The sequence below is a fragment of the Hyaena hyaena genome, unplaced genomic scaffold (assembly GCF_003009895.1).
Source record: "Hyaena hyaena isolate Hyena2069 unplaced genomic scaffold, ASM300989v1 scaffold_414, whole genome shotgun sequence".
In the NCBI taxonomy this organism is placed as follows: domain Eukaryota; kingdom Metazoa; phylum Chordata; class Mammalia; order Carnivora; family Hyaenidae; genus Hyaena; species Hyaena hyaena.
In genome coordinates this window covers 669,003-688,125 of record NW_024081044.1, presented here as the reverse complement: position 1 = coordinate 688,125, position 19,123 = coordinate 669,003, and the positions used below count along the sequence as shown (strand labels likewise).

The 19,123-nt window shown below is 61.4% G+C and overlaps 2 protein-coding genes across 4 annotated transcripts in view; one reads left to right on the top strand and one right to left on the bottom strand.

Annotated features, from left to right (window-relative positions):
* The first annotated feature begins 870 nt into the window (after window positions 1-870).
* DCAF15 (DDB1 and CUL4 associated factor 15) lies at window positions 871-8,464 on the top strand. The gene is made up of 13 exons (XM_039252345.1): window positions 871-1,004; window positions 2,668-2,765; window positions 2,863-2,998; window positions 3,601-3,707; window positions 3,793-3,932; window positions 4,022-4,192; window positions 5,975-6,409; window positions 6,498-6,589; window positions 6,688-6,816; window positions 6,915-7,000; window positions 7,192-7,296; window positions 7,393-7,508; window positions 7,928-8,464. Exons 1-13 carry the CDS (start codon window positions 873-875, stop codon window positions 7,981-7,983), a joined length of 1,803 nt encoding a protein of 600 aa, XP_039108276.1. The 5' UTR covers window positions 871-872; the 3' UTR covers window positions 7,984-8,464.
* A 78-nt stretch (window positions 8,465-8,542) lies between these two features.
* Window positions 8,543-19,123, bottom strand: part of RFX1 (regulatory factor X1) — a 31,330-nt gene continuing 20,749 nt past the window's right edge. For all 3 annotated transcript variants that reach the window (XM_039252314.1, XM_039252316.1, XM_039252315.1), the window contains 13 exons: window positions 17,598-17,985; window positions 15,207-15,388; window positions 14,111-14,230; window positions 13,908-14,023; window positions 13,567-13,685; window positions 13,365-13,474; window positions 12,879-13,030; window positions 12,685-12,782; window positions 10,984-11,133; window positions 10,694-10,902; window positions 10,237-10,390; window positions 10,106-10,151; window positions 8,543-9,978 (listed from right to left, as the gene is read on the bottom strand). In XM_039252314.1, coding sequence (XP_039108245.1) covers window positions 9,809-9,978; window positions 10,106-10,151; window positions 10,237-10,390; window positions 10,694-10,902; window positions 10,984-11,133; window positions 12,685-12,782; window positions 12,879-13,030; window positions 13,365-13,474; window positions 13,567-13,685; window positions 13,908-14,023; window positions 14,111-14,230; window positions 15,207-15,388; window positions 17,598-17,985 — 2,014 coding nt within the window. In that variant the 3' untranslated portion in view covers window positions 8,543-9,808. The remainder of the gene's footprint in view (window positions 9,979-10,105; window positions 10,152-10,236; window positions 10,391-10,693; window positions 10,903-10,983; window positions 11,134-12,684; window positions 12,783-12,878; window positions 13,031-13,364; window positions 13,475-13,566; window positions 13,686-13,907; window positions 14,024-14,110; window positions 14,231-15,206; window positions 15,389-17,597; window positions 17,986-19,123) is intronic.

Below are 19,123 nucleotides of genomic sequence, written 5' to 3'. Positions count from 1 at the left end.
CCCGAGGTAGGGCTCGAACCCACATACCGTGAGATCATGACCTGAGCCGAAGTCGGACGCTTAACTGACTGAGCCACCCAGGCGCCCCCCAAAAATATTTTTAAGGGACCTATCTGTAAAACTGTTGGCGAAGATTAGACGGGCTAACGCATAGGAAGATGATACCCAGCAGACATTCAGCAGTTATTAGTATTACTGTCATCTGTAAAATTGGGCACAACAGCGACTTACTACGTAGAATTGCTGTAAGCTCAGAACCGTGTCTAGCACAGGTGAATGCTATGTGAACGATCGATGCTATCATCATCGTCATCCCAACAGGGCGTCCCTAGCCCCCAACGAAAGATGTTTTTAATCGAATCTCGTCTTTTTCTACAAACACCTTTCTTCGGCCTGGCCTGGTGGTCTCAGGATACTCTCCGGGCCTCAGCACCTCCGGATCGGGCGCCGACACCACTAAGCTGGGGACCCCGGCCCTTGCGGACCACAGGCTCCCACCGCCCCGCCCACGGGCCTGGACCGCCTGCGGTCTCCATGGAAACCCACCAGCCACAGGGGGGCGTGACGCCGCCGAGACGGATAGGGGCCTTCGCCTATCTGGTCAAAGTCAGCTCCGCAAGGGGCGCAAACGGAGCCTCTGACGGGCGCGTCCTTGCGGAAAGGCGGGGATACGGCGGCGGACCACGGGGGTTGTACCGTCTCTACCAATCAAGAGCCGAGATGGCTGTGATGGACAGGCGCAGCGGGAAGAGGCCCCAAGTGCGGGCTTTCGCCCAACAGACTGGCCGCAAGGCCGAGAAAGGGCCAATGAGGAGCAGGCGGGGGTGGGACGAAAAGGCCGGTTGCTCCGGAAGTGGAGGGAGGGGGTGAAAATGGCGCCCAGCTCGAAATCGGAGCGGAACAGCGGGGCCGGGAGCGGCGGCGGCGGCCCCGGGGGTGCCGGGGGGAAGCGGGCAGCGGGGCGGCGGCGGGAGCACGTCCTCAAGCAACTGGAGCGGGTCAAGGTGAGGCCTGGAGTCTGGGAGGAGCTCGCCGGAGGGTGGGGAGAAGAGACGAGGGAGGCGGAGGGAGGGAGGGCGTTCGCGGGGTGAGGGGTTGGGGGCGGAGCCCCGGGGGAGGGGGCTCGGAGGAAGGGGGCTGGGCGGGGCCCAGGGGAGAGCGCTTGGATGGAGGGGGCTGGGACGGGGGGCTTGGATGGAGTGGGCTGGGGGCGGGTCCGCGGTAGGGGGCTTGGATGGAAGAGCTGCTGGAGGTGGCCGAGAAAGATCTTGGATGGAGGGGGTCGCTGAAGGGATAAGGAGGAAGGGGGCGATCCAGGGTCAGACTCCTTTTTCAAAACCGCGCTCCCACGGCCCCTCCGTTATGGAACCTTTCCGCCCCCTTGGCAGAGCCCCTGCTACCGGCTTTGGGCTTCTTCTGCCCGGTGTTCCTCTCTCTGTCCCGGCTCTGACCACACAGGAGCCGGGAGTTTCTCTACCTGTGTCCGCCTCCCCCATCGAATGGGAGGGACCTTCCTGGAGAAAGCCTGGTCTTCCCCCCTCAGACTGGGAGCTTCCTGAGCAGGGCTCTGTCTTCTCCATCAGACTGTAAACTTACTACGCGCGGGCATATCTGTCCCCCATCAGTCTGGGAGCTCTGGGAGGGCAGTCGTGTGAATGTGCGGTCAGGTCAGCGGCAACCTGGGCAGAACCGTTTCCCTGTGGAGAGAGAGAGTGCCTTCTCCATTAGGTTGGGGACTGTGAGGGCAGGGCTGTGTCTCCTCCTTTTGACGAGTTCCTTGGGCAGGGATGGTCTCCACCCTCAGTCTGATTGCTCCCTGGGTTGATCTGTGGCTCCACCCTTAGCTTGAAAGCTCCCTGGACTGGGATTGTGTCTCCCCTGTCAGCCTGGGCCTCACCAACAGGGCTGTTCCATCAGACTGGGACCTCCTTGGGGAGTGTGCTCTCTCCCCCATCTGCCAGAGAGCTCCTCAGACAGGGCTTTTTTCCATCCGGCTGTAACCTCTTGAGGCCAGGGCCAAGTATCTCACTCAGATCTGGCTGTGGGACCAGGGTGCTCCAATCCCCTAGCGCCCAGCTTGTGCTTCCTGTCCCCCCAAATCCTTCCTTGAAGGTTTTGGGATGAGCGAGTCGTTGGAAGGCAGCTAGGTTAACTGAGAAGGAGGAAGTGGGCAGAAATTGGAAGGTCACTGGTCAGCGCCACCTTTCTGCCTCACCTGTCCCTGAGGCCAGGGCTGCCCCAAAGGTCCTGAGCACCCTTTGTGTAGGCTAACGGGTCAGGAATAGGTGAGTGCAGTTGGTCAAGCCTCCTTCACCCACCTGAAGGCAGCCAGTGGCCCAGTGTGACCAAGGGTGACCGGGGAACCTTCCTGGGGGACGTAATGCCAGTACTGGTCCTCAGGACCCGGGTGCTTGGGCAGGAGGGGCTCTGGGACTGAAGAGGTGTGGGGCTGGGAGAGTGGCCTGGGTCCCTCATGGAGAGGGAGGCCCCGTGCATCCGTCTTCCCCAGCTATTCCCACCTCCCAGAGCTCGGACCCCTCTTGACCACCATGGCTGGCAGGGAGTGGGCCTGTGTGTCTGGGCAAGAACTTGGGGGTGCTACTCTGCTTTAGGTGAGGGGACTGGGGGGCGATGGTGCCTCAAGAGCCAGGGCCACCCCTTCCCCAGATCAGTGGGCAGCTCTCCCCTCGCCTCTTCCGGAAGCTGCCGCCCAGGGTCTGCGTCTCCCTCAAGAACATTGTGGACGAGGACTTTCTCTACGCAGGGTGAGGCTGCGCGAGGCTGGGCCGAGCAGGGGGGTGGCTGGGTGGGGCGGCAGGCTGCCCCCTGCCTGACCTGGCGATTCTGCCCCCACCCCCACAGACACATCTTCCTGGGCTTTTCCAAGTGCGGCCGTTATGTTCTTTCCTACACAAGCAGCAGTGGGGATGATGACTTCTCCTTCTACATCTACCATCTATACTGGTGGGAGTTCAACGTCCACAGCAAGCTCAAGCTGGTAGGGCCGGGCCCCGTGCTGGGCTGTCCCTTCCAGCAGCGAGACCAGCAGATCACAGCACCCCCGAGCCTCAGTTTCCTTGTCTGTAAAGAGGAGAAATTGTACTCCCACAGTCGTTGTTGGTTCTGGACATGAAACCGACATGAAATTGCCATTTTTATGATTGAAAGTGGGTAAATAGCAGCACCTTCCTGTGGTTTGGCTCAGCGTAGCCTGTAGAACACGGCAGGCTCAGGCCGCCTTTGCTAGCGCATTCGCCTAACCCTGACTTTGACCCCCTTGAACCCCCCCTCCCCCCCTCCCCCCGCCGCGCCATTCCAGGAGGCAAGTGCTGTTAGCCCAGCTGGTGCGTGAGCTCAGGGAGGTGGGCAGGTTGCAGGCTGGAGCAGGCTGGGAGCCGAGGTGCCTGGCAGGGTCCCCCTTTTCCATCCATCAGCTTCGTCCCGTGCCAGGCCGCCTCCCCGTTTCCCCCACCTTGTGATGGTCGCTTCCCCTGCCCGTCTGCAGGAAGGCAGAGGCTGTGGTATAAGGGCTGCTTGGGGCCCCCGGCCCCCAATCCTGCCCGCCCCACCCCCACACCGATCCCCCAATGTGCTGCTCAGGTCCGGCAGGTGCGGCTCTTCCAGGACGAGGAGATCTACAGTGACCTGTACCTGACTGTGTGCGAGTGGCCCAGCGATGCCTCCAAGGTCATCGTCTTCGGCTTCAAGTAAGACCCTTGGAAACAAGGAAGGCCCGGGGAGGGAGGGAGGGCGGTGTGTGGGCCCGGCCGCTGAGGGTGTGCCGGCCCCCAGCACCCGCTCGGCCAACGGGATGCTCATGAACGTGATGATGATGAGCGACGAGAACCACCGGGACATCTACATCAGCACCGTGGCTGTGCCGTCGCCGGGCCGCTGTGCCGCCTGCCGGGAAGCCAGCCGGGCCCGTCCAGGTGAGCGGCTGGCGGCCTTCTGGGTGCGGGCTGGACCCTCCCCCCTGCCCAAGGCCGGGACTGAGGCCAGGTGGCGTGTGTTGCTGCAGGCGACCCAAGTGCGCAGTGCCTGCGACACGGCTTCATGCTGCACACCAAGTACCAGGTGGTCTACCCCTTCCCCACCTTCCAGCCCGCCTTCCAGCTCAAGAAGGACCAGGTGGTGCTGCTCAACACCAGCTACTCCCTGGTGGCCTGCGCCGTCTCCGTGCACTCGGCAGGTAGGCCTGCCACCCGCGGACTCCGCTCCGCCTCGTGGCCCTCCAGGTGCGGTCCTGCCGCTGCCGCACGTGACAGATGAGGAGGCCGAGGTCCCTGGTCCAGGGTCACCCAGCTGGAAGGCGGGAATACGGGATCCACAGCTAGCCACGCCGCTGCCCCCCCCCCCCCCCACGGTGCCCACTAGAACGTTCCTAGGGGTGGGATGGCGTATGTCTACGGTGTCCTCTCTGGCTGCCACCAGTAGCCACTCAAGAGTGGCTGTGTGACCAAGGAACTGACGCTGACGTTCTGTTGGAGTTCAGTTGAGTTTAGGTAGCCACGTATGGCCTCAGCTACCGTGATGGACGGTGCTGTGCTCACTTCAAACAGAAATGCTCGCTTACAGTTTCACTGATTAGACAGAAGGCCGTCCTGTGTCTTTGGGAATAGGGAAAACGCCATTTGACAGAGTGGCTGATGGTCAGCTGGTTGATGCCAGCACTGGCGGTGATGGGGGGGACTCCGGAGCCTTGCCCACACCCTCAGGGCCACATGGCAACAGTGGGAGCGCAGCCCAGCCCAAGCCTGGGTGGGGCCAGGGCATCGGTGGTGGGAGCTGCCTGGCGTCCATCCGTCCCGAGGCATCAGGGAGGTATTGCCTTGGATGGGCGGCCCCATTGGACGCCCTCGCACGCTTGTCTGTGGGGTGCGCCTTAAAGACACCCCCACCTGTCAAAGAAACCAAGGGGATCTATAACCAGTCAGTATGTGCTGATTTCATAAGAACGGAGTGAAATAAAAAGACACCCGCTAAGTACGTTAAAGTGGTTGTCCCCGAGAGAGGAAGTGGAGTGGATATAAAAAGAGGATTAAATGTATATAACTATGCATCCAAACTAGGAAGGGCCAGGATGCCGTGTCCGCAGGGCCATCCGGGCCTCCTGCCCTGGCTGCCTGTGCCACTGGGGGGCCTGGCTGAGGCCAGTACCTGCTTCCGGGACTTGTGGCTGTGGGTCCCTGTAGGAAGGGTCACGTGGGACGGGGTCCCGCTGTGTGCACATGGCGGGGGGCTGAGGGGGACGTTGTCACCCATGTCTAACACGTGGCCCTGGGACAGTGTTTGCACAAAGGGGGAGTTTTGACTTGGCCACTGTCCACTCTGGGGGCCAGGAGGGCATTGTCTTGCAGTGCGCCCTTGGACAGGTTTCTCTCCGAGCCTCGGGCCCCAGTCTCTGAACTGGAAGACATAGCCGCCGCCCCCCCGGGTAGATTGTGGCAGGGCGGGGGGGTGTGCAGGCAGAGCCCGGGGCCCGGCCACAGCGCTGGTCGCGAGCACACAGGGTTGTCCGTGCTGAGCCCACCTCGCCGAGGGCACCCCAGGGCTCTGTGCCCCCACCAGTGGGCTCCTGTGGGGAGGATGGAGGGCTATGCAGGAAACTTTCAGACTTTGGTGATTTTTTAGCTTCCGTCACTGTAGACCGTCGGCTCCCCAAGGGCAGGGATTTGTGTGTCTGGTTCACTTGTGTCCTCAGTGTGGCATTTGGTGGGTGCTCAGAAATAAAGTTTGAAGGTATTGTGTACGTGCGTGTTTGCGCACATGCGCGTCAGGCCTTTTCCCCTTCTGAGCGTTTTCAAGTGATCTTTCGGCATAGGGAGGCTTTCTAGAAGGGTGTCCCGAAGGTGGGTTTCTAAGAACCCCACCCCCTGCCCTGCCCCTGGGCATCGAGGGAGGTCTGCAGTGCCCTTGATTTGAACTTAGTAACTGACAACCCTCCCAACCTCTCTCACTGTTTTTGTCACAGGCGAGAGCAACTTCTGCCAAATCCTGTATGACCACACCACCGCCCCTCCAGCCCCTCCCAGCCCTCCTGGGCCTCAGAGCCCTGAGCTGCCCCCCACCCTCCCCAGCCCCTGCCCTGAAGCAGCCCCCGCCCGGGCCCCTGGGGCCCCTGAGCCCTCGCCCGCCATCGCCAAAGCCAAGGAGTTTGTGGCCGACATTTTCCGCAGGGCCCGAGAGGCGAAGGGTGGGACCTCAGAGGAAGCCCGGCCGCCCCCCTGCCCGGGGCCCTCGGGCAGCCGCTGCCGCCTGCCCTCAGAGCCCCTGGCCCCGGGTGGGGAGGTGGTACCCCGAGACAGCCCCCCTGTGGCGGAGGCTCCAGCCGCCGAGCCCGGCTACGTCAACTACACCAAGCTGTATTACGTGCTGGGGTCCAGCGAGGGGACAGAGCCGGAAGACGGTGAGCTGGGGACCCACCCGGTGGGCAGGCCCCCAGGGAGGCCGGCCTGGCCTCCCACCACCCCTACCCCCGCTTCCTGCCCCCTCAGAGTTCGAGGATGACAAGATCTCCTTGCCCTTTGTGGTGACCGATCTCCGCGGCCGCAACCTGCGGCCCATGCGGGAGCGGGCTGCCGTCCAGGTGGGTGCCAGCGGGGGCCAGGCCGCGGGGCAGCCCCTGGGGAGCCTGCTGCGGGGGCAGCCCCCGACGCAGCCTTGCCCTCTGCCCGCTGCCCACAGGGTCAGTACCTGACGGTGGAGCAGCTCACGTTGGACTTTGAATACGTCATCAACGAGGTCATCCGCCACGATGCCACCTGGGCCCACCAGTTTTGCTCCTTTAGTGACTATGATATTGTCATCCTGGAGGTGGGCCCGGGGCGGGAACAGGGGGTGCCCGGGGCCTCTCTGTTCCGGGCATCACCCTCAATGGCTGTCACTCCCCCACCCCACCCCGCGCCCCCCAGGTCTGCCCGGAGACCAATCAAGTCCTCATCAACATTGGCCTGCTGCTCCTGGCGTTCCCATCCCCAACTGAGGAGGGCCAGCTCCGGTGAGTGAGGGGGACGCCCCTGGCCCCGCCCAGCAGGGAGCCTCGCTCAGATGTGTCAGTGGGGGTGGGCAAGTGGGGATGTGAGGAGACGTCCCCCGCCCCGCTCCAAACTCCATTACTGCTCCAAAGACCAGCCCCTCAGGGTTGCCTGGGTCCCAGCCCTTTCTTCTTCGCTCCTCACCCCCCTGCAGACCAAAGACCTATCACACCAGCCTCAAGGTGGCATGGGACCTCAACACCGGCATCTTCGTGACCGTCAGCGTAGGCGACCTCACCGAGGTCAAGGGGCAGACCAGGTGAGGCGGGGCTGGGGCCAGGGCCCAGGGGGTGGGGGGACCTGGGACTGGGGTGGGCGGCCTGGGTGACGAGAACCCGCACCCCCTCACCCTCAGCGGCAGCGTCTGGAGCTCCTACCGCAAGAGCTGCGTGGACATGGTCATGAAGTGGCTGGTGCCCGAGAGCAGCGGCCGCTACGTCAATAGGATGACCAACGAGGCGCTGCACAAAGGTGGGCCCCGTGAGCCGATGGCGGTCAGGACTGCGGTCCCTACCCTGGTGCCAGGCCTAGAGCAGGTGCTGGTTCCTGGGTGCTCCTGAACGGAGGAGTCTGCTGGCTAGGCCATGGGCACTGTGGAGTTGGGGTGAGGGGAGGGCAGGCCAGGCTCAACGAGTTGCTCGGCGAGTCCTGGGTCGGGGGGGGGTGAGGGGTGGGTGCCAGATTGGAAAGGACCCCACCCCCACCCCGGGCCTGTCCTTCCTTCAGCAGTCCTTTACCGGGTGGGTACAGGCCAGAGGCCCGCAGTTGAGCTCCATAGGGTCACTGCCTTCTGGAACATTGGGGCCCAAATCGAATCAGGGAAGGAGGCAGGCCCCGCCCGCAGCCTGGGCCTAGCCGCTCCATGGCTGCGTCGTGCCCCTTCCCCGCAGGGTGCTCGCTCAAGGTTCTGGCAGACAGTGAGAGGTACACGTGGATCGTGCTGTGAGGACCCGGCCGCTCTGGACACTGACTCCAACTACCTCCGCGGCCTGGGAGCCGGCCGCCTCCTGGCAGCCTCTCCCCGGCTGGCCGGCCGACCGGTGACCGACCGCCGACCGCCACTGGTGTTAGGCTGCGGGGAAGGGGGCTGGGCGGGGCAGCCCCTGGTGGCCTGAGAGTCTGGACGCTTCTTTATTTATGCCTATTTAAGTGGGGAAGGGGCAGAGGGAGGGAGCCCCCTGCCCCACCAGCCTCAAGCGCCCACCCTCACCCCGCGCTGGGCACAGGCCCTCGCTCTCTGCGCGTCTGCCCTTCCCTTGGCTACAGGTGTGGACATTCCCCCCCCTCCCACCGGGAGGCCGAATGGACCCCCTTCCCCTGCCCTGCCCGTCCCAGCCTCCCCAACCTGAGGTGGCAGACCTCGTGGCCATCCCCTCCCCCTGCCCGTCATTCCTCTTCATGTAATAAATGTTTTATTTCTGAGCCTCGCTGAATTCCCTTTACTGCCGCTCGGGGCCCAGCTGGAGCCCCCAGACCCGAGGCCCCTCGAGTTAGCAGCAGCCAAATATCACAGCGCAATTTATTGTGTTTTAAGAAAGACTACAAAAAGGTAGAAAACAGCTCAGCACACTAGACTACCACACGCGTGGACACTTTCACGGCCAGGAGAGGGGAGGCCCCGAGGGCAGGGGGGGACGGGGAGGGGGTGGGCCCCCCCCCAAAAGCTGTAGCACGCGGAGCACACAAAATAGTGATTTTTTATACAATAGGTTCAGGTTTTTCTTTTTTTTTCGTTTTTTTGTTTTTTGTTTTTTTTTTTTTGCTTTTTGCCATAAACATCTATCTCACAGGTTGAAGACACTGAGAAAACCAGAACAGATAAGGCCATGATGGTTGGAAAAAAACCAACAAGTTACCAACTCCGCTCAGGCGGCTCACAAAATCGCACAATAGTCGTGGGGGGGGCGGGGCGCACTGCACGGAGGAGAAGCACAGTCTCCTGGGAGAGGAGGAGCGCGGAAGTTCCATTACAGACCAGAGGCGGGCGACCTGGGGCGCTGGGGTCTTGGATCTGAAGGGAGTGGAGTCCCCCTGGCCTGGGCTGGGCACGGGCACTTCTGGACCCCACTGCCGGCAGCGGGCCCCTCGGGGCTCCCACGCCCGGTCCCGCCCGCTGTTCTTTGGAAGCTGGAGGGCACCCCTGGCCACCCTACCCCCGACCAGGCCAGGCAGTGCCCCCCTCGAGGGCTGGGGGCAAGGGAGGGCCCAGCTCTGGAGAAGATGCGACACCCACGGCTTTAATTGCACTTATACCAAGGAGTGGGGAGCGGTGGGGTTGCTGGGGGGAGGGGTGGTCCCCGGGCTGCTGCTGACAGTGGGGGGGGGTCCCCAGGTGATGCCCACCTGTGCCCACCTGGGGCTCAGGGTTGGGCCCAGGACAGACTGTGCAAAGCCAGCGAGCTGAATAAGTTAACAGTTCCACAGGAGAGGGGGCCTGCCTGCCTGCCCCCTGGGGGGGAGGGGGGAGGGAGATGCTGAGGCCGTCCAGGCCAAGGAGCCAAGCTGGCTGTCCCACGGGGCACCTGGGCACGGCGGCGGGTTCCATAAGGCACGTCTTTTGTGTCAGTTTGCAGCTGCGGCTCCGCCCGGCCCTGTGATTGTGCCGATCCCATTGGGGCACAGGGACCCCCTAGCCTTCCCTGTCTTGGAGGCCCCCATCCCCGCCCTGGCCGAGGCAGGAGCCGGGTGACAGCGAAGCCACACAAGCTGTGAGGGACCCTGGCGCGGATGGGCGGCGGGGGCGGGCGGGCGGGGCAGGGGAGGCCGCGGGTTTAGCTGGAGGGCAGTGCCTGCACGAAGAGACCCCGCGTGTCTGTCCTTGCCAGCTTGGCCGGCGGCTCCAGGGCGTCCGGGCCCAGCGCGGGTGACTCGCCACCGGCCGCCAGCGAGATGTCCTGGGGCAGCTCATCCTCGCTCTCCTCCTCCTCTTCTTCCTCCTCGTCTGGGGCACACAGTGCAGGCCCGGCTCAGCGTGTGGCGGCCGCAGCCCCAGCGCCTCCTGTTCCCCAATCCCCCCTGGTTCGCCGTCCCTTGGACTCAGGCCCTGGGTAGGGACATGCCTCGCCTACCTTTGTCCGGGTCAAGGGGATTCAGCGAGGTGGTCAGGTTGGCGAACTGCAAGGAGGCAAGACAAGGGGTAAGGGGCCCACCAAGGGGTGGGGGGCCCCGCCCCGCGCCCTGGGCGCCCCGCCGCGCGCACCTCGCCCATGACGGCAATGGGGGTCTCGCCCTTGGCCTGGGCCACGCGGTGCTCGATCAGGTAGTACATGTACTCGTCGTAGAGCAGCCGGATGAGGTGGAAAGAACCAAAGCTGGCGGCGCTGCGCAGGGTCAGGTCGCGGATCACCATGGAGCTGCAGGCGGCGGCGGCGAGGAGGCCGTCAGGCGCGGCCCCGCACTGGCTTCCCCAGGGCTCCCATCAGCGAGAGCAAAGGGCCATCACCCAGCCCACCGCCAACAGGGCCGCCGCCTTCGCGAAAGGGCACCTGAGCCCCGGGAAGCGGGCTCTTCTCGGTCCCAAATTCTTCGAGGAGGCGGGGCTTCCAACGATCCCGTTTGACCCGCCCCCATAGGGGAGGAGCCGCCTCCAGGCCCCGCCCCCCGGAGGCGGGTCCTCCCGCCCCTTCCCACCCGGATCTCGCAGAGCCTGAGCGCACCTGTAGAAGGACCACTTAAGGAGGAAGAGCTTGGCGGCCTTGGGGAAGCCGGCGCTGCCCTGGTAGGGCTTAAGCACCTGGCTCACGACGCCGTCCAGCCAGCCCGCCCACTGCTCCAGGGAGTTCTGCTGCTGCAGGGTCACCTTGAAGTCCTGCTCCAGACGCTGCACCACGCGGTCCTCGCAGCGGCACACCCACGAGGCCTGCTCCTGGAATACAGCGGCCACGTGGCCGCGGCTCAGCCACCGGCCCTGGCCGCCCCGCCCTCACCTGCTCCGCCGCGCGCTCACCTGCACGTTGGCGAAGTCCACGCGGTTGAGGTCGCTCAGCATCTGGTTGATCTGCGCTGTGTTCTGCAGCACTGCCCGCGCCGCCTGCGCCAAGTGGTTGAGCGACGTGTAGCGGCGCAGCGTCTGCGCGAAGGCACCGGCTGCGGCCACCTGCGGGGCGGGGGTAGGGGTGGGGGGCTTGTGGCTTGTGTGGAACCCACCTCCACCCCCGCCATCCCTGGCCTCACTCACTGCAACTTCTCGGACCCTTTCTTCTAAAAGGGAGGGATGTATCTTGTCGCTTTTGTTAGGAGATCAAGGGGTTAGGATTTTCAAACTTTGGGTGGACACCGAAAGTATGAGACCAAAAAAAAAAAAAGTGAAGGTCATGTGTCTGACCAGATTATTTCTTTTCTCTTAAAATTTTAGAGAGGGAGAGAGAGAGAGAGCGAGCGAGCAAGAGCGAGCATGCCATGAGCAGGGCAGAGGGAGAGAGAGAATTCCAAGCAGGTGCCACGATCCGTGCAGAACCAGACACGGGGCTCAGTCCCACAACCCTGGGATCGTGACCTGAGCCGAAATCAAGAGCTAGAAGCTCAACCGACTGAGCCACCAGGCGCCCCATGTTATTACTATTTTTAATTAAAGGACACAATGGAAACTGGGGGCACTATCTAGGAAGGGTGTTGCTTGGATTGTTATTCCTTTGAACGTCCGGTTAGGGAGGGTGGAGTTTTTTCCATCTCTGTCAATGCTGGGCTCCTAGCACCGAGAACCACGTTGGCACACAGCAGGTGCTCAAAAAATGCATGCTGAATAAATGAGTGAATACATGAGTCTTGCCAGTTCTGAAGGGCTTCCCCCTGGATCCAGCTTCTACTCTTTCCACCCTTCCCCCCTCCCTTCACCCTCTGTCCAGTGCACCCAGGGGTGGTGCTTCAGATGTCCCGCTCTGTATGACTGTCTTGTTACGGTTTTAAGTACAACAACAACAACAAAACCTTTTTCGGGGCATCTGGGTGGCTCAATCGGTTAAGCGTCCGACTTCCGCTCAGGTCATGATCTTGTGGTTCGTGGGTTCGAGCCCCGGGTCGGGCTCTGTGCTGACAGCTCAGAGCCTGGAGCCTGTTTCAGACTGTGTGCCTCCCTCTCTCTCTCTGACCCTCCCCTGCTCACGCTGTCTCTCTCTCTCTCTCAGAAATAAATAAAACATTAAAAAAAAATTAAAAAACAAACAAGCAAAAAAACCCCTTTTTCTTCCTTTTATTGTTTTGCTCAGGAGCAAGCACATCCCATCTAATCATTCACATCTAAGTAGTGACCCTGCAGCGGTGCTGAGGAGGGCCATTGTTCTGTTACCTTATAGATGCTGCTTTCTTTCCCCACTATTGAAGCTGTCTGAAGAGAACTACTTCAAGCTGCATTTGGTTTTTATTTTGTTAGATGTTGGATCGTGTACAAAAATGCCACCCAGGGGCTGCGTATCAGAAGTGGGCATCTGAGGAGGAGGCTGGTTTGTACAGACGACACCCAAAGCTCACTCCGAGGGACCGGGAGTGGAGGCAACTCCTACTGCCTCTAACGGGGAGGGGACCGAGGCCCCCAGCCCCCAGCTCTGTGCCCGGGAGCAACGGAGGGGGGGGGGCGAGGCCTGGCACTCAGGCTGGCTGCCCCGCCCCCTCCCTCCACAAGCCTGCACCCAGCCCTGCTTCATGCCCGCACCTTCACGCGCAGCATCTCCTCGGGGATGTTCACCATGGCGTGGGTGAGCCAGCTCTCCAGGCTCTTGGCAAAGTTCCGGATCGCTTGGGTCAAGGCACCTGTGGGTGGCGGCGGGGGGCGGGGGGGGCACATCAGGGCCGCAGAGGGGAGGGGTGGAGAGGTGGGGGGTGGGGCAGCGGCAGCCGCGCACTCACTGGGGATGGGCCGCAGCACGTCGGGGATGAGGATCTCCACCAGGCCCTGGTACAGCACGTTGTCACAGTGCTTGGTCCACTGCAGCACTGGCTCGAACTTGGAGAGGAGCACCAGGCTGGACTTGGGCAGCCGCTTCTCAGCCTCGTCATGCCTGTGGACACCCGCCCCGGCCCCCAGGTCAGGCTGACATGACCCGCCGCCCCCAGGGTCAGATGGGCACAGGTTCCCTGCCACCTCCCCCCCCTCCATGGCAGGGAGGAAATGCCCCAGTGGGGCATGCTGTCCCCCACACTGTCAGCCCGAGACACAGGCACACTCTGGACTGGGGGAGTCGGAAGTCCAGGTGCCCCTCCCCCGCCAGCCTGCAGGGGTTTAGGCAGATGCCCCACTTCTCCATGGTGGTGGGGGTCTGGCTACCCCTGCCTGGGCGCTGACTCCCACAGTGCCCCGCTCCCACCCCCCCCAACTCCCGCGGAGGGACTCACACAGCCAGCGGGGGCGCCTCGTTGGGCTGGCTGAGGTTGTGCCTCCAGAAGGTTTTCCACAGCGTCTCCACCAGGGTGAACTGCAGGTTCACCATGACATCGACAATGGCCTGTTGGCGAGGCCAGATGCTCAGGGACGCGGCGGCGGCGGCGGGGCAGAGGGGCCTTCCCTCACCCCTGCCCACCCACCCGGCTGCCCTACCTCACAGTGTTCCCGGTACAGGACCTGGAAGGCCTTGATGTCCCCAGGCCCGACGCCCTCGGGGAGCACTTTGCCCTGGAGGTCAAGCTCTGAGAAGTCAGGGAGACTCTTCGAAGCATCTGGAGGCAGGGAGGACACACGGTGAAGCCCTTTATCCTCCACCTGCCTGCCCCTCCCCCGCCCCCCACCAAGCCTCTCCCTGGGATGTATCAAGTTGTCATCACCTTCCCCCCAAGCAGGGCCCCCCCTGTGGGCAGTGGGGGATGGTGAGACTCAGGGGGGGCTCTCCGGAGGCCTTGACCCTGCCCCAGAGCCCGCCCCGGGGGCCAAGGCACTCTCACCCAGGAACTGCTGGTACTGCTGGACCTGGGCGCTGATGTCCGACAGCCCGGTGGCCTGCTGCGGCCCCACAGCCACGCCGTTCGTCATGCCCTCCATCTTCTGGATGGGCTTGAGCCTGGAGAAGGGGTGGTTGGGGCACCGCGACAGGCGGGCCAGCCCCCCGCCCCTCCCGCCAGCACAGGGCCCAGCCCCGCCCTGCTACCTCTGCTTCTGCGAGAAGGGCTGGCCGCGCATGGCCATGTGCTGCTGGTCCTCCATCAGCCGCAGGAGCGGCGAGCTGGCCTTGATCCGCAGGCCATAGTAGTGGTATTTGGAGTTGCCCCTGGGAGGGAGGCAGAGGGTGAGAGCTGGGCGGGGAGGGGGTGGGGGGCGCCCTCCAGGTATTCACCAGGACCTTTGCATCACACCTGCCTCCGCTCTGCTTCGGGGACAAACAGCCTGGAGCGGGGGCAAGACCCATGTTCCGCAGAGCCGAGGGGGGGCCGTGCCGGGGAAGTACAGGGGCTGTGGGTGTCAAGGGCGGTCCCCGTGTGCCAACCATGTTCTGAGAAGGCGGGGCCAGCGTCTGAGGGCTCGTCTGATGCTGGCATGGGCCAGGAGCTCAGCCAGGACCAGTTATAACAGGATCGCAGGCGCTGTTCTGAGCGCTCAGCACACACAAAGGCATGTGTCCCTCAGCCCTATCCTATGGGGGGTGCTCCTGGCAAATGAAGAAACTGTGGCACAGGGAGATGTGGCATTTTGCTTAAGGGTTATGCACGTGTAAGTGAATAAGGCGACACCTAAGCCGGGAGCTGGACCCAAGAGGTGAGGAGGGTTCACCCCAGCGAGGTGGGGGTAGCGAAGAAGAGTAAGTGCGGGGAATGGCTCCTTGTTCCTTCCTACATGAATTCAGACTCGAAGGCCCTGATTAAGCACCAACCGTGTGCAGCTCCTGCACTGTAGCATTGGAGGCCAGATCAGAAACAAGAGAAGTGAGGAACATAAATTAAGGGCATGTTGGACGACGCTCCTTAGTAAGGAGAAAACGCGAGCGAGGGAAGGGGGTGGGCTGGGGAGTGTCAGGGAGGTGGGAAGGCTGCAGTTTTAGTTAAGGGGCCAGGTGGCATTGGAATAAGAATATGGGGAAAAGGGCATGAAGGAGAAGGCACAGCTGATGCAAAGGCCCTGGGGTGGGGATGTGTGGGTGTGGGAGGAAGGGGCCAGTGAGCGAGGGAAGGAGAGAAGTGGCTGAGGCCCTGGGGAACTCAGGGTCGGGGGGAGATGGGCTTTATGGCTGTCGGGGGCGGGTGGCCCACCTGGTACCGAGCCGTCGGGTGCGCAAGCCCATGAAGACGGAGCGGATGAGCTTGCCGAAAGAGGCGGCGTTGACAGGCTCCAGCTTCTGCTCCTGGCAGTGCAGCAGGTAGTGGCAGTAGAGGGTGCTCCGTGGCAGGCTCACACCCTCAGCCGTCTCATAGTTGTCTAGGAGCCATTGAACCTGGGCCCGGACCGGGGACAGAAGGGCACAAGGAATTGCTTCCATTTCTGGTGTACGCATTGCTAAGTGGTCTCTGTACCCATTTCCCTTTTTTTTTTTTTTTCCTAAATGTTTCTGTATTTGTGAGAGAGGGCGCACAAGCAGGGGAAGGGCCGAGTGAGGGGGACGGAGGATCCACAGTGGGCTCTGCGCTGACAGCAGTGAGCTCACAAACTCATGAGCTCTGAGACCATGACCTGAGCTGAAGTCGGAGGCTCAAGTGACCGAGCCACCCGGGTGCCCCTTCTCTCTGCGCCCATTTCCAGTTGTGACCCTGACCAACCACGCTGCAGGTCACATGGTATCATAACCATGGGTGGGAACTAATTTCCATGGAACCTTCTAGAACCTGTTCAATATAGGTGCCGCCAACGACACCTAGCTATTGAAATTAATGTACACTGAGGGGGGGGAAGCCAATGTCAAAAGGTCATGTGGAATATGACTCATAGAACATTCTTGAAATGACAGCGTTATAGAAATGGGGAACAGATTCGTGGCTCCTGGGGGTTAGAGAGGTTGGGAGGCAGAAGGGTGGGGGTTACTATAAAGGGGTAGTTGGAGGGCAATCTCTGGGGCAATGAAACACTTCTGCATCTTGATTGTAGTCGTGGTTTCCCAAATGTACACCCGTGATAGAAAGATAGATGTAGAAACCATGCCTTGCACCAAGGTCAGGTTCCTGGGCGGCTTCTGTACTACAGTTACAAAAGATGTAACTAGTGGGATTATCTGAGTGAGCGGGGTCACCTGGGTGAGTGGCCCACAGGGGTTTCCCGGTACCATTTTTGTGGCTTCCTATGAAATCTACAATTATATCAGAATAGTGTAAGGAAATACGAACTCAACTTGTTCCTTGTGAGCCCCGCCGCCTTTTAGGCCCTCAGTAGCCACAAGTGGCCAGAGGCCTCTGTATTGAACAGCACAGAGGGAATACTTCTGTCAGTGGGGAATGTTCTGCAGGATCCCACTGTTCTGGTGAAGGATGTTTGCAGACTTCACGTAAGGACCCGTTCCAGGGTCGTGAAATCAGTTAGGTGGGTCACAACCAGCATTTTTAAAAAACAGACCTGAAGCCGGGCTGTATGGGTGTATAAAGGAGGTTTGGCCTGCCTTCTGAGAAAGCTTCCGTCTTGGTTATGTGGTCCATGATGCGTGGCGATGTCAAGGGACGGTATTTAAAATCACTCTAGGGGCGCCTGGGGGGCTCAGTCAGTTGAGCGTCCGACTTCGGCTCAGGTCATGATCTCGCGGTTCGTGGGTTTGAGCCCTGTGTCGGGTTCTGTGCTGACAGCTCAGAGCCTGGAACCTGCTTCAGATTCTGTGTCTCCCTCTCTCTCTGACCCTCCCCTGCTTGCACTGTCTCTCTCCCTCTCAGAAATAAATAAAACATTAAAAAAAATTTTTATTTAAAAAATATGAATAAAATCACTCCAGACCCCCAGGGATGCCTGGGTGGCTCAGTGGGTTAAGCGTCTGACTTTGGCTCAGGTCATGATCTCACGGTTTCATGAGTTCGAGCCCCGCGTTGGGCTCTGTGCTGACAGTTCAGAGCCAGCTTCAGATCCTGTCTCCCTCTCTCGCTCTCTGCCCCTCCCCTGCTCACACTCTCTCTCTTTCAAAACTAAATAAATATTTAAAAATAAATAAATAAATCATTCCAGACTCCAAGTTCCAAGAGAACAAGGACCACCCTGGGACCACCAGGCCCTGACCCAACCACAGTCACAGCGCTAGTGAGGGGCCCTGCCCATTCGGCAGGGCAAGTGACTCCATACGGCCCACCTCTGGGCAGAGACAGGTCATCTCACCGCCTTCTAGATGGACAAAGAACCTTGTTCAGGGCTCCTCCCCCCATGCTGGTACCTGCCTCTCCCTCCCCTTGCTCTACACCCACCATCATCAGTTCTGATAATCACAGGTGACACTTCCTGGGGCACTGCTCTAATATCTTCATGCATGTTAGCTGATGCCCAGAGAGGCCGAGTAACTTGTCTGAGGCTACACAGCCAGGATCTGATCCCAGGACACCTTCATCTGAGGACTCTGGTGCAAGGGTTCCAACACTCCTGCTGATAGTAGCCCGTGACCCCCAGCCCCTCCCCCCAACCCTTACCCCTGCACCCCCCCAGCCCCGCCCACCTCTTCTGGGGCCCGAGTTGGCACTTACAGTGGCTGGCGAGGCACGCGTGGTGTGGGAGTAGGACTGGCTGGCACTGCCCAGCATGTAGCCACCCTGGATCACATAGGTGCCTGCGCCGCCGCCGCTGCCGCTGCCGCCGCCGCTGCCACCACCCCCGCCGCCGCCTCCCCCGCCGCCGCCGCCACCACCGCCGCCGCCGCTACCGCCGCCGCTGCTGGCGCCACCCCCGCTGCTGGTGGAGCTGGTGACCACCTGGCTCCCGGACACGTACATGGGCACAGAGCCGCTGCTGGCCACCGCCTGGGAGGTAGCGGGCGTGCTGACCTGCGCGGCCGTGCCTGCAGCTTCGTAGTAGCTGGCGCCCGCCGTCTGGGTGTACAGCGGCGTCTCCGGGTAGGGGTAGGTACTGGAGCGGCTGAGAGGGAAGGAGAGGCAGGGGTCAGCGGGCAGGAGCTGGGCAGCCGAGGGGCACGACAGAGGGGGCCGGGTTCCTCCCAGGACTGGAGCGAGAAGCGGCCAACATTTCCCCAGGCCGGACCAGGCACCGCTCTTGAGTGCCTGATGGGGCAGTTTTCCATTTAATCATCAGAGCGGCCCCTGGCATGGGAGTCCACACCTCAGATGTGACAGAATGGCTAGGTCGCTTGGAATAGGCCACACACTTCACTCATCAAAAAAAAAAAAAAATCCCGCACCTACTGTCCGCGGGACACAGTTCTATGTACTACAGACCCAACAGTGCTTAAGAGAGAAAAGGCCCTGCGGGGGTGGGGAGTTAATGTACTGGCAGAGAAGCCAGAGGAGAAGTAGGCACGGAGGTGAATTGAGGGCACTATGGGAGGTGGTCCGTGCCCAGGTAGCAAAGGAGGCAGGAAGAGGGTGTTGGAGAAAGGGGAGGGGTTCTCCTTTTAATTCAGTGGCCACCGGGGGGGGGGCATTCAGCGATGACTTCCAGAGTGCAGAGCACATCCCTCTGAGGCAGAGGACCTTCTCCTCCAGCCATCCCAGGACCCGCATCACATGATGCGGGCTCAAGGCTGCAAGTCATAGCAAGAGAGTAAAAACACCTGGGGTCCATCTTTGGAGGACAGTTAAGTGAAAGGTGACAGGATCCTAAGAAGGGGTAAGAAGGAGGCAGATCCTGCTGAAGAAGCAGCTACAGAACGTTTTTTCAACTGAGCAAAAGAGGTGGCGAAAGGGAAAGATGGGGTTTCCAGAACGGGGGGGGGGGGGAGACTGTGCCCCATTTCACAGCTCTTGTCTGCACCGTGGGGTGGAGGCCCCATGGACGGGGGGGGGGGTAAGGTATCTCACAAGATATTGTTGGGCACAGTTTTGAGTTCTGAGCCCTCTTCACTTATCAGTGATTAAAAATGACATCAAATTTTAAAAATCCAGAAAGGAAGCAAGGCCGGCCAGTGGGAGCCACCACAGAAGGCTCTGTTGTTAACAGGCTCCTGAAGGGAGCTGGGGGAGACTGGAGGCCCCTGGGGGCAGCAAGGAGAGAGATGGGGGGAGGGGAGAGGTAGGAGGACGGTCACCAAGGCGAACGC

Excerpts from the sequence above, each read along its gene's own strand:
- DCAF15 (XM_039252345.1), top strand. The coding sequence starts at position 873 with ATGGCGCCCAGCTCGAAATCGGAGCGGAACAGCGGGGCCGGGAGCGGC. Across the intron at positions 2,999-3,600 it reads TCCACAGCAAGCTCAAGCTG|GTCCGGCAGGTGCGGCTCTT; the intron begins GTAGGGCCGGGC and ends TGTGCTGCTCAG. Across the intron at positions 7,509-7,927 it reads CAACGAGGCGCTGCACAAAG|GGTGCTCGCTCAAGGTTCTG; the intron begins GTGGGCCCCGTG and ends CCTTCCCCGCAG.